This window comes from Geospiza fortis, unplaced genomic scaffold (assembly GCF_000277835.1).
Source record: "Geospiza fortis unplaced genomic scaffold, GeoFor_1.0 scaffold11, whole genome shotgun sequence".
NCBI lineage: Eukaryota > Metazoa > Chordata > Aves > Passeriformes > Thraupidae > Geospiza > Geospiza fortis.
Window position 1 is genome coordinate 3,060,209 of NW_005054304.1, and position 12,521 is coordinate 3,072,729.

The 12,521-nt window shown below is 40.7% G+C and overlaps 1 protein-coding gene across 1 annotated transcript in view; it reads left to right on the plus strand.

Annotated features, from left to right (window-relative positions):
- The window catches only part of SLC10A7 (solute carrier family 10 member 7), a gene marked incomplete at its 5' end in the record, with an annotated part of 140,166 nt that continues 127,645 nt past the window's right edge, over positions 1-12,521 (plus strand). Inside the window, 4 exons of the mRNA XM_031066475.1 lie at positions 1-13; positions 3,408-3,490; positions 7,297-7,433; positions 11,873-11,948. Coding sequence (XP_030922335.1) covers positions 1-13; positions 3,408-3,490; positions 7,297-7,433; positions 11,873-11,948 — 309 coding nt within the window. The remainder of the gene's footprint in view (positions 14-3,407; positions 3,491-7,296; positions 7,434-11,872; positions 11,949-12,521) is intronic.

Sequence of the window (12,521 nt, forward strand, 5' to 3'; positions counted from 1 at the left end):
GGCGTCAAAGGCGGTGAGTGCGGGCGGGAGCACCGGGACTTCGGCAACTCCCGGCGGCCGCGCTGTCTCCGCGCCCCGTCCCGCCCGTGCGGGGTCTCTGCCCTCCATCAGCTCCTCTCGTTCCCTGCTGCCAGCCCCTACTCCTCAGGAACCCGGGAGCTGCTCCCGCGTGTGTTCCCGTGCCTTTGCTCGGCACCGTACCTGTGCCTGGAGGAGCGTCCTGCTCCTTTGGGATTAGGAGTGATGGAAGCCGAGCGGTGGCTGGCTCGGAATGTGCTCCTGTTCAACTCAGTCAGAACTTGCAGAGCTGTGGGCACGGAGTCCCGCGGCTCAGGGCATGGATTGCTGCCGTCTGGGAGCTGCCCCGGAGTGTAGCTGAAGGAGTGTTGTGGTAAACTCGCAGGTGCTGTGCTCCGTGCCAGACCTTTTCTATCGCTTTATAGTAGAACAGTTGTATTTTAAAGTTTTGGATTTTATTTTTGTCTCGTTGTTCTTCCCTCTTACTTCCTCATGGAAGGTGGGGGCAAACAGGAAAACTGATCCTGTGGGAAGCGGTGGTGTGAAAAATGCGTACACGGGGCAAAGCGCATCTGTCCCTTGCTGGGCAGGGAGGGCTTGTATGTGTCCCGGAACCAGGGCTGGTGAAATAGGCACTGTTATTTCAACATAAACAATGTCTCTTTCCGTGTAAACGCTGGGGTGAATCCTGGTCACTTTCCGTTGGAACTTCAGCTCGAGGCGTTCGTAGATTTCAAGAACATATTATATGTTGTATTTCTTCTTCCTAATTGTTCTCTGATGGCTTGAGAAAAGGGATGTAGAGCACTTCAATAGAATTCCTCTAGCAGTTCCATGTTATGTGAGAGGAGGAACAACCTATCTGTTCTTTTATAGGCACAGGGTTTTTTTTTTTTAATTTTTTTTCTTTTTAAAAGAGCTGAAGTTTGAGGATAGACAGCTTCTCACTGAGGAGCCAAACTTTTCCCACCTCTTAGGTTCTGGGGAAAAAAAGAAAGTGATTTTAAAAATTATGGCTCTGAACACATGCTGTGGCAACTCAGGCTCTGGTACCTCATGGAGTTTAGGGCAGGCAAATTTCTGCTGTGCAAGGATCTCCTCTGACATCGGTGTGCTGTTCTGCAGGGGTGAATAGAACCCACGTGGAGCTTCTTGCAGGATCCGTGCTGTTTTCTGCAGACCTTAGAGACGACTTGAAATTGATAGTATCAGATGTTTTGTCCCTTTCTGCTTTGAGTGCCGTGCTAATTGTTGGCAGCCGTGTGGGAGGTCCTTCGAACTAGAGCAGGAGATGATTGTTCCTGTGCTCATTTCCTGCGTGGAAGCACTATGATGGAGCACTTCATTCAATTATCCTGCTGCAAAGAGATGTCAAGCCTTGACACTTTATTGTTCCTGGGACAACTTGCTTGAAAAATCTTGGAAGCTTTGATTGAAAGTAGTGAGCACATGTTCCCCATGGTGGTATCCCCTCCTCTGAAACCATGGGATCTCCGTGCTCTGAGGAAGAAAAATATTTCTTTTTAAAAGCAGGAAGAGGTGAGGGGTGGGAAGTATCAACACATGAAAAAACCTTAGTTTGTCATCTTCCAGCTGACAAAGCCATGCACAGTAATTTCAGGGCTTTAGTGAATGGTATGGATGGTCCAGCATCCATTCCCGTGGAAGATTGTGCCATAAATAACAAAGATTTGTGTTATTGTCACTTTCACGACATAAGCCAAGCCATTTTTGTGTGTTTTCCTATTTGATAAATGAGCCCATTTAGTTCCTTTGTGAAAAGAATTTTTCTGTTGTGACCAGAGAGAGTTCCCTGTGCTCCTCGAGTGTGTGGTTGCTCTGGTGGTAGAGGCTTCTCCTGGGAGAAGGAGTTCAGGTAGCCCAGTGAAAAAACAGAAAAAACTGAGTTCTGGAAGACCCCCTGTTTTAGCCAGATTAACCCACTGCCTATCTGCTGTATGTGCATGTACATAGAGACTCTAATTTTCTAAAGGATTAGAAAAAAGAGGTAATTGTGTCTATAAAGTAGAGTTTTCTGTAGACCTATATATATATATATTTATATGATCTTTTGGGGTTCCCCCCCCATCTATTCAGTTAACGTGCCATAATTTTGCAACTAGTCATGTGCTTTGCTGCAACTGTAACTCTTGCATTTCCTGTCTCATTTTTACCTTGGTCTTATATATATGTAGCTTGGTGGGGGTTTTTTGATTGTTTGTTTGGGGGTTTTGTTTGGTTTTTTTGTTTGTTTTGTTGTTGTTGTTGTTTGACAAACACAGTTTTAGTGTCTTGTCAGCAGAGTTCTCTCTGAGAGGAGGATTTGGGTTGAAATGACTTGACATGCAAATTTGACTTGTACAATCAAGTGCCTCTGATTTAAGGACCATTGACCTTACTCCAGTGTGACCATCAATGTATCATTCATCCAGGGGAGCAGAAAGGTTCCTCTCTTCTGCAGTCCTGAGTCAAGGCTGCCTTGTTTGCTGCTGCAGTTTTGCTCAGGACAGTTTAGGGTCACTTGTAGAGTAAGGATATTACTTTGGTCCTAAGTAGACTGCTAATATTTTCTTTCTAATGTAATATCTGGTTGAATGCTCATGAAAAAATGAGCACATACATTTAATGCCTGGTGGCCTCTGAAGGCAAAGTGTATTAAGAGAATTTGTCATTTTTATAGGAGTGTAAAAAAAGACTATATTTTAATGTCCCTGAAAGAAGTATATAAATATATACAAATGTAAGCCTTCAATACAGAGGAACCCTTGGTAGTGCAGGCATCTGCTCTTGCTGCTCTCACTGCAGCAGTGTCTGAAATGTGTTATTGTGGGGCTGGAATGAACCATTTGGAACCATTTTCTGTTGTGAGGGGAATAACACAGAATTGTATTGCCCCGAGGAAATGATTGCAAGGTGTGATTTGGGTTCTTCTGTGCAGGCAGCCAGACAGGTGTGTGTGTGTTGTAGGGAGAGAAGTGAGAGGTAGCTGTGTGAGGGATGTCACTGGCCCTGTGAAGGTACCAGCTAATATTTTTATTGGAGTCTGTGGTTTGAGTTTGCTGATGCTGTAGGGATAGTCTGATGGCAGAAGTGTGAAAGGCTCCCCATTTTCAAATTTCCAGAATTTGCCTTTGAGTTCCCAGTGGCTTCTGATCATGAAAGTGAAATTTATATGATGACCTAACTCACTCTGCACTCACTGGTTTAGTTTTATTTAAAAATGAATAGTATGCTTTCTGTAACTTGATAGAAATCCATTCTTTTTATTAGCGACTTTACTGATTAGACTTCCTCCAGGTATTTTTTTAAGTATTGTCATTTACTCTGATATACATATCATTATCCCTTTGACTGTAACTCACTTTGTTCTCTATGTCTATATTTTTTAGGACCCCTGAAACCAGAAATTACCATAACTTACATTGCTGTTTCAGCTATATTCTTTAACAGTGGACTCTCCTTAAAAACTGAGGTACTGTAATTTCTCATTTCTTCATTCCTGTTATGCTCTAAAAAAATGTTGTGTTCCTTGATCAGATTTGAATATAATTGGAATGGTGGTGGTAATGGGAAGATGGCTAGCAAGAGAAGATAAATGATGGACATTTAAGGAATAACCCTCCTTGAGATCAGAAAGTGCTTCACAAAGCAATGAAGATGATGAGGGGGATAGTGTGAATAAATGTCACCCATCCACAGAGGGTGGGTAGTTTGTCTCTGCACAGCTTTAACTAAATGGAAGTGATGAGCACAATTTGGGGACTGGATCTACACCCTGATTTTGGCCCAAACCCAAATCGGGGTGAAATGCAGCTGTTCACTGCTGGATTGATGAGAACAAAGACCTGGTGGCTTTGTTACCTTGTTTGGTAGGGCCAGGGCAGCAGCTGGGGTCAGCACAGAAGGATTCCTGTGCAGATACAATGTCAATATACAAGGGCAAAGTCTTGGTGATGTTTTCCCATAGGATTTTGTTGTGGACAGGTGGATTTGAGGTACCTGCACTCTGGTACATATCACAGGCACTGAGATTTGTTTAAAATTTTGTGTCACATGTTATTCAAAGAGGAATAGTCTGGGATTCAGAAGAGATGAAGGAATCACGGAGAAAGGAGATGACGACTATGTGCCAAGAAGAGAAGGAGCAGCCAGAGTTGAAATGAAACACTGCATGTCTCTGCTAGTCTAGATTTTGGATTCCTTTGTGCTGTTGACTAACAGGGGATGCTATTCATAAGTTGCATGATACTAGTGCCTGAAAGAATCATCACAAATTTATCCAGTTATCTCCTGGTGAACTAGGATTTGAGTGAACACTGTGCATTCAACAACAAAAAATGTCTCTCCACCTGTGTCGTGGTTGTAGTGGTGAACTTTCAAGTGGAGGAGGTGTTTGAGTTGGTGGCTGTCCTCTCCTTTGCTGTCTCCTGACAGTTCTGGCACTAGGATCTCTAGTTCTGCCAGGACACAGTGTAAGTGAACTTGGGAACTTTAGTCACCTCTGTAGCAGCCTTGTGGGGATGCAGGAAGAACCCTGTTATCTGGTTGCCTGGAATGGTAACTAATCCTAATGGAAATAGGCTGTGGAGAGGCACTCTCTTCCACAGAGAACTCAAAACACAAACCTGAGTAGTATTAATAGAGCGAAGTTTTTCTCTTTCAGGCTTAGGAATCTTTGCATGCGGAGAAAAAAATGTAAATTTTTTTTCCCTTTCACTAGTTTGTATCCTTGAAACTTTGTTTTTGTAAAGCAGCTGTGAGAAATCAGTAGCATTGTCAAAGTCTTGATTAGATTCTCCATGCTAGTTTACATCTAACTTCTTGCAGTTAAGGTGATGTGACTGCCAGTTTTCTGGGCAATGTGTCGTGTCTTACTTTGAACTTACATAACTTTTTTTCCATCTGTGGTATTAAAAGCGACATATTGATGTAAATGAAGCTTTTACAGGAGCTGGTGTTTATGTTCAGGTAGCTGATCTCAGATTGTTTTGGGAGCAGCAGTTAGGGCTGGTGCTGTTGTCCAGCTTCATGAATAAACTAGGCCTTACTTGAATTTCTGCCATGGAGGTAGAAGACAGAAGAAGAAACTAATTTCTTAAAGTGTAGCTTGTGCTATTACTTTCTAAAGTGTATGTTAAAAACAATCCTTATATGTGTTAGGTGGCCAGGTCATGTTTTTATTAAAATACTTTGAGGCATGTTTTAGTTGTTTAAAGCACAACCTAAAGCTGGTATTATTACTCAATGTGCCTTTTTATTGGATTGCCACGTATATGGTTATTGCTTTCGGCTTTATTTGTTCTTGACCTGTGTATCAGCTGTTCTACATTAGATAATGTATTAGTTAGATGGAAACTAGTGTTTGGTATGTGTAATGACAGGATGAAAAGTTGGTAAGTGTTAACAGAGGCCTTCTGATAAATCTGAAATAGTTAGAAATAATTTTGAAATAATTAGAAATAATTTAAGGTTACATTTCTGGTTTAATCTGCTGTATAAGTGCATGCTCAAAAATTTTGCTGGTGTGTTCAGAAAGCATTTTACAGAATAATTGGCAGCATTCAAGGAGAGCCTGTCTGTGCATGGCCTTTTTACACTTTCAGAACCAGAGGTGACCAAGGTCCTCTTACATTTGTAGAAATACTCAGTGTTCTCTGACAAGAACATTTCATTCCACCTTAATATAATGCTATTTCAGTTTGCAGTGACTGGATAGCTTGCTCTTTTAAAGCAAATACCTCCCATAGGGCCCCAGAAATTAAATCACATACTTGAGTTATCCATTTCAACGAGGAATTTGGCAAGGCACTGAAAACACTGTTTGCTCTGTGTGGGTATTTGCTCAGAGGAGTCCAGCTGTGACTATCAGAAGAGTGGCTGATGGCAACAGGGACCCACACCAGCCAGGGAGAGACCAGGATAGGCTCCCTAAAGGGTGTGAAATACGGGGGAAGACAAGGTAACCTGTTCTGTCTGGTGTGCAGAAACACAGTCCTCACTAGCAGCTTCTAGCAACTGGTAATTTAGATCTGCAAAGATTTGTTCCATCAGTACAGCATTCCTCCATGCAGTAGGTTGGCTGCGTTGTATCACCTTCCTTAGTCCCTGGAAGTTACAGTGAGGCTTTGTTTCTGTCTTGAGTTTTTGTTTTAGAAGTAGAACGGAGTCTTCTTTAAACCTTCTGGTTTTGAGGCATTTTCCAGTTGTAAAAATATGAAATTAGAAGGGTACTTCTGCATGTGAGATACAGATAGATATGTTTAATGCATCTGGAGTGTCAGCTGGAGAATCCCAGCAAATTAGATTTTGAATAAGAGTGCCATCAGTTCTTTTGCATTGTTTACTTGAGAAGAGTGCCAGTTACTGTGAGAGAAAGGAAGAGGAATTTTTATTGTCATTCTGTGAGATTTGAAATTAATTGAAATGTGCAAGGCTCTTTCCTTGTACTCAAAAACCTTTGTAGAAGGTCCTTGAAGTGCCTGAAAAGGCAGAAACAGAGAGACACAGAGCTAGCTGAAGAGTTTTTTCTTTAAGGGTACTTGATCACCTCTCTGGAGTGCTCTTACACTATTTAAAATTAAGTTTTTGTTGTTGTTTTCTGAGTCTCCAGTGGTATTTTAGACTTTATTTCTCTGAAATTTATGGCTTAACAGTTTTTAGCTTGTTATGGTCTTGGTATTCTTTCTTTGTTATTCTTCATCAGCCTTTTTTTTCCTATAAATTTCCTTTTGATACAGTGACTAATCAAAGTCTGCTACTTTGCTTTTAGGGAAGAAATATCAAACATAAAAAAAACCCCAACACCACAAATGGATGGTTGGTGATACAAACATCCATAAACTTTTTTTTTTTAATAGTATAAATGAAAATCACCATTTGTGTCTCTCTTTAGACAGAGGAAACTGAAATCATGTGCTTACTACAAGTTTTCATGATTCCTGATATGGAAAGTCAGTAAAGTAAACAGCCATCAGTGCAGTTAACACAGGTTTTGAAGCCATGACAAAGTGCTAAGGCTGCCTGCTGAAAAGCTGCTGTTCTGAGAGCTACACTATTATTGAAGTGGTGGACAATTCTTGTGGAAAAATGCCCAGGAGCAGACAGCTTTTATGTTGCCTGGATGTACTTCATTATTAAAGAGATCAGATGATCCCTGAAGGTGACTTTTTGACATGCGCTCCTTTTGTATGGTAAAGCTCATCCTCGTTTTAAAAGCACAAATATGATCTTACTTCAGCTGTTATGACTGCAACTTCCTCTCTTCTTTTTCTTTTGCAGGAGCTGACAAGTGCTTTGATGCATGTGAAACTACACCTTTTTGTCCAGATTTTTACACTTGTGTTCTTCCCAACAGCAATATGGGTCTTTCTTCAGCTGTTATCAATCACACCTATAAATGAATGGCTTTTGAAAGGGTATGTTTAAGTATAATGGAGTGAAATATATTTGTAGCTGTCATCTTAAAGGGCTGCTTATCCTGCAACTGGTGTTTTGTCGCACTGTGAACAGATTTTGCTGGCTGATTTTTGTGCTTCAGCACTTTGCTGTTGAAAACAAAGTACATGCACAAGATTATCCCTTCAGGAACTTGGTCTCATTTTCAAAAGGTCTGGACAATCTTATGTTTAGGGAGGTTGCAACAGGTTAGCTTTCTTTTTCACAAAACACAGCTGAAGTGATTTGTTGGGTCTCAGGGAAGGTGGGGAGGAAAGAAAAGGAATGCTGAAGGAAAAGCATAAATTAGTGAATAAATATTATGTATGCCACATACTGGTCTTCTGTTTTTAAGTAGTTTGTGTAAAACATTTCTTGCATGGATTCAGTATCTGCTTCCAGCTAAATTATGGGGAAAAAAACAAGTGAAGTTTTTTTAGGACAAGAAGTTTGTGATGAGCAGAAACTAAGTTACCATGAAAAGAGTGTGTTTTAAATCTTGCCAAGGTGTAAAGCTGCATGGATGGTGTATTAGGGATACATGCTTTGTTTAAAAAAAAAGTTAAAAGTTTTTTGTTGTTTTTTTTTTATGGGAGTCAATACTTAGAGCCATGCAGGTATACTGGAATGTTTGAGTGTTAAAAATCAATTATTTCAGAAAACTACGGAAAGAATACCCATTGTTCCTTACTGCTTGGTGAAACATTGCTTGGGGAGTTCCTTGTCTTAAAAGTTTAATGAAAAAGCTGCTCATGTTTATGTTTCTACAAGGCCTAAACCTAAAGGAGCATTTCAGTTTGTTTGTAAGATGCTTCTCCTGATGCTCCACCAAGTGTGAATTGGTCCAAATGATACTGAAAAGGTGACACTGAGAGAACATCAATTAAAAGTTAACACTTTTTTGCTTAACAGTGTCAGTAAAGCAAAGAAATAAGTTTGATATATGATGTTCATTTGTATTTAGTTATTTGCAGTAAAGGGTATTTTTTACAATAAAATAATTGTGAAGTTTTTTCTCAGCTAGGAGAAATATGTGATTTTCCACAGTAGCCAAAATTCCTTCCTAATCCTTTCTGAAGTGCAAGGTGAAAGAGATTTTTGTGGGGTTTTTGGTTCCATTAAGCATGTCTCATTCCTTCTTTCCCATGAGTCTTATGCCCCTTTGGTTCTTAGTACTTGAGTGACTTGATCTGTTGCATGCATGAGTATAATTATATGCATATGCATGCACACTTGTAAAACTGTTTGTAAAACTTGGGATGTATGTGTTTTTGTAAAGAAAATAAATACTTGTGCATTTATCTCTCTAAATGTGGAGCCTAAACCAGGCTCATTTGTCATGAGAGTGTGTCTGTCTTACTAGTGAGCTGCTGCATTTCTGTATGCTTCAAGCTGCCTTTCAAGCACTTATTCCTTGAGTACTGCTTCTGATTTGGCTTTTTTGTCTTTTAGTGCAGTAACTCTGTTGTATTGAGGCTTCATTGCAAGGATGATCAGATTGAGGAGTTTAATTAAGGTGATTTGGTTGGGGTTTTTTAAGAGTGCTTTCTTGAGAAATACTGCTGTTCAGGACACTCTCAGAGCTGTACAGCTGATGCAGGTGCAGAAGATACTGAGCTCTGTCCTAATTTAGAATAACACATTTCAAAGCAGGTCACTGGGTGTGTGTGAGGGACTGTGCTGTGGCAGCTCTGTGTAAACAAAAGTCCATCCTAATGCCCCACAGCTGTAGTTTTTATTCCCTTAGAAACACTAAGGAAAACAGGGAAGGGAGCAGGTTTGGGCAAAGTTGCTTCCTTATCACCCATTTAGCACATGTGGTGGAGGCTGCTTGATAGCCCTCAAAAGGCTGGAAAAACCAGCATGTGCTCCCAAGGGCAGGCAGCACCCTTGGCAGGGTGGCTCCCCCGGGCACTGCAGCTCTCCACTGCTCCCTACACAAGGTTATGCCTGGCCTGCAAGAACCACAGAAGCTTTTCCATCTTGCTTCAGAATCCCTGGTAGATTCTCCCATCCTCTCTCATGGCCTGTTTCTGCTGTAAGTGTTATTTGAAAGGCAGGTTTGGGTGGTTGTAGGGGAATAGAATATAGGTAAATAAAGCTAGTATAGAAAGTAATCTTACCCCCTAAAGAGTTGCAGCTGAGCCAATTACTAGAGATTAGGAGCAGGCCTGATGTTAACAGGCCACACCTGCAGCTAATCAGAAGAGTGTTATAAAAGAGTGGATTGGTTGGTTGAGGGGAACTGGAGTCAGTTGGCTGCTGCAAGCACAAGGAACAGTCAGTGCTTAGAGGAGCTGCCTGCAAGAAACATCAAGCAGGTATGAAACTCTAGCAATATGGAACCCTTGCAATGTACTGACAATAGAACTCTTGCACTATAATGGCAACAGGTGGTACCAGCTTTTCATCTGTATTTCTGCAGCTGAGTGAGATTTTTTCTTCCCCCCACCCCGTCTGGGATGATATTAGGAAGTTTATTGCTTTGCAATTAATTTGAAATTTATAAAATAGAGGAGAAACTGGCATCCTCCCAAGCATCTTATAAGTTAATTTTTTTGTTAGCTGACCAGGTTTTGCATTGACAACACCTGTTTGAAAAGGAGCATGAAGCAGGTTATTAATGTATGCAGATTCACCTCTTTCCACTTTTAGCATGTAATATTTACAGCGCTGGTGGTGAGGTATGAGATGCAAATATTGGGTATAAGGTATGACTTTGGAGCTTTCACATCTAAAACATGTGACTTCAGACTCTGCTGCTCAGTTGTCTGCAGTGATATCAGCAGAACAGCAAGTGTCTGGCCCCTGATGTTAGTACTCACAGCATGGCATGATCCAGTGGAATGTATGAGTTGGTTGGTTGTTATCTCTAGTAGTCTGTTGGCCATTAGAGGCATCTGTTTATATACTGCTAGAATTGTGTAGTTGATACAAACTGAAAAATAAGTTTACAGGTGTGTATTTCCATACACTGAAGAGTGTGTCCTTTTAGTGTGTACCAGGTTTTTTTAGGTTAATATTGCTTGATAGGGATTTTTATTTTAAATCCCAAATATGTTGTTTTTAATTTGAGAGCGTCAACAGAGGTTGTATGATTAAATCTTTCCCTTATAGTATGGAAAATCCCTGCCAGCTGAGATGAATGCTCTTGCACACATTTTGTACCTCTCTGGATAACTCTGAATTTAATCCACTCCTTATTAGAGCAGGTGAGAAGTTTGAGGAGCTGGCTGCCACACAGGAGAGAGAACAGTATCACAGTGTAGGAGATGGACATCAGGATTGCCATGTGTTTGTTTGTCTGCTGTATATTTTCCTATATGTTTCCAAACTTTCCTGCACCATTTCTTTTTCCTGTATTTCTTGTCTTTTCAATGAGAGCTTATTCTGCCATGTGCTGACAACTCTCTGCTGCCATAGCTTATTTCACTGTAAGCTTGCTCTGTGCTTCCAAGGTGGTGCTTGGCACCTTGTGGTTGGATTTATGTAATGCTTACATTGGCTGCCTCTTTCCTCTCCACAGAGTCTGTAGCTGACAAAGGGAATGCTGTCATTGTCACTTACCTGTTTCTTCTCTTTAAGCTTTTTGTATATTTGCAGAATATCAATTGCACTGTAATGTGTACCCTGGATTTAATACTTCTATTTGCTGCAGCTTTTTGGCACTGCCTTTCTTGGGGGTTCTACTGACGTGGTTACAAATGCAAAGTAGTTTACCACTAGTAATTGATTGTTCTGGATTAGAATCTCAAGCTCTGATACTTGAAAACATATGTAGATTTCCATGCTTTTGGGGATTTTGCAATCTATTTTATTCAATGCATTACTGTTCCTTCCAAGTCAACACAATTTTTCCTTCAGAAGCCCTTTTACTTAGCCCCAAATTTAATTGTACTTTATTGTGGTATGATATTGTGAACTGTTTTGGAAAACAAAGGAAAGTTCACCACCTTTTTCTTACTTTGCAACAGCATTTACTGTGCACTTCAATAACTTTTCTGCACAAAAAATGCTAAAAAATGACAATAATAATAAGGTTTCTTGGATTTCTAAAGTGTGAGAGAAAGCTGTTGATGCTTTGATGGCAGCCAGGTGATTTTATCTGTCTGTGATAGATGTATGGAGACCTTTGTGAATGAGAGCTACAGGACTACAGGTGGGGAAGTGGAGTCACAGAGAGGTTAAATGTTTGTGCCTTTTGCATGGTGACGTGACTCTCACCATGCTGACTGGTGAGAGATGGCACAGAAATGCTGCCAGCAGGAGTGTCTTTCCTAGTACAAGGCTGGAAGTGATTGGAAACTGATTGCACTGCACAGGTGATAAGACTTTACGTGGCTCTTTGGTATTTTAAGGTAGCAGGTTGCTTAGTGTTTGCCTCTGGTAAAGAATGTAACATTCTTTTTGTTGTTTTCAGCTTGCAGACAGTGGGCTGCATGCCACCTCCTGTGTCTTCTGCTGTAATTTTAACCAAAGCTGTTGGTGGGAATGAGGTGAGTTTGCATTTTGGCTTTTTTAAACAGGCATTCAAATGAGTATTTATTGATGATGAACTCAAATGGCAAAGAACAGACAGAAATGTGATGCTACTGTGGTTTGCAAAGCATTCTGGAATTAGGGGTTGGGTGTTGTCTTGGTGTCAACAAGGAAAACAGTGATGTGTTATGTGCTGGCATTGGTGAAACTGAAAGAAACTCACTTTTCTGAGGTGATACAAAGGTTTCTGATAGAAATTAGTGTTGAGATTTCTGGTGGTTGCTACACTGGAAGTCCTAACTCTATAATGTTCCTGTGCTGTGTTGTAGTTATTGCATAGACCAATGGATTTGCAGTGAAGTTGTGCCCTTGCAGAGATTCTTTGGATGTGTTCAGTATTAAGAGGTCCTGTAGTTGGAATTTCTCAAGCTTGAAGCTGCAAATGTATCAAGGGACGTGTCAATACAAACATAGATTTAAATCTTAGATTGTTATTTGAGACTGCGTGAAGTGAAAATTCAGGGAATGTGGAGTTCTCTGACGGGGATGGAATGCAAAGCTCTCAACAGATAGGAAATACTGGAATAGAA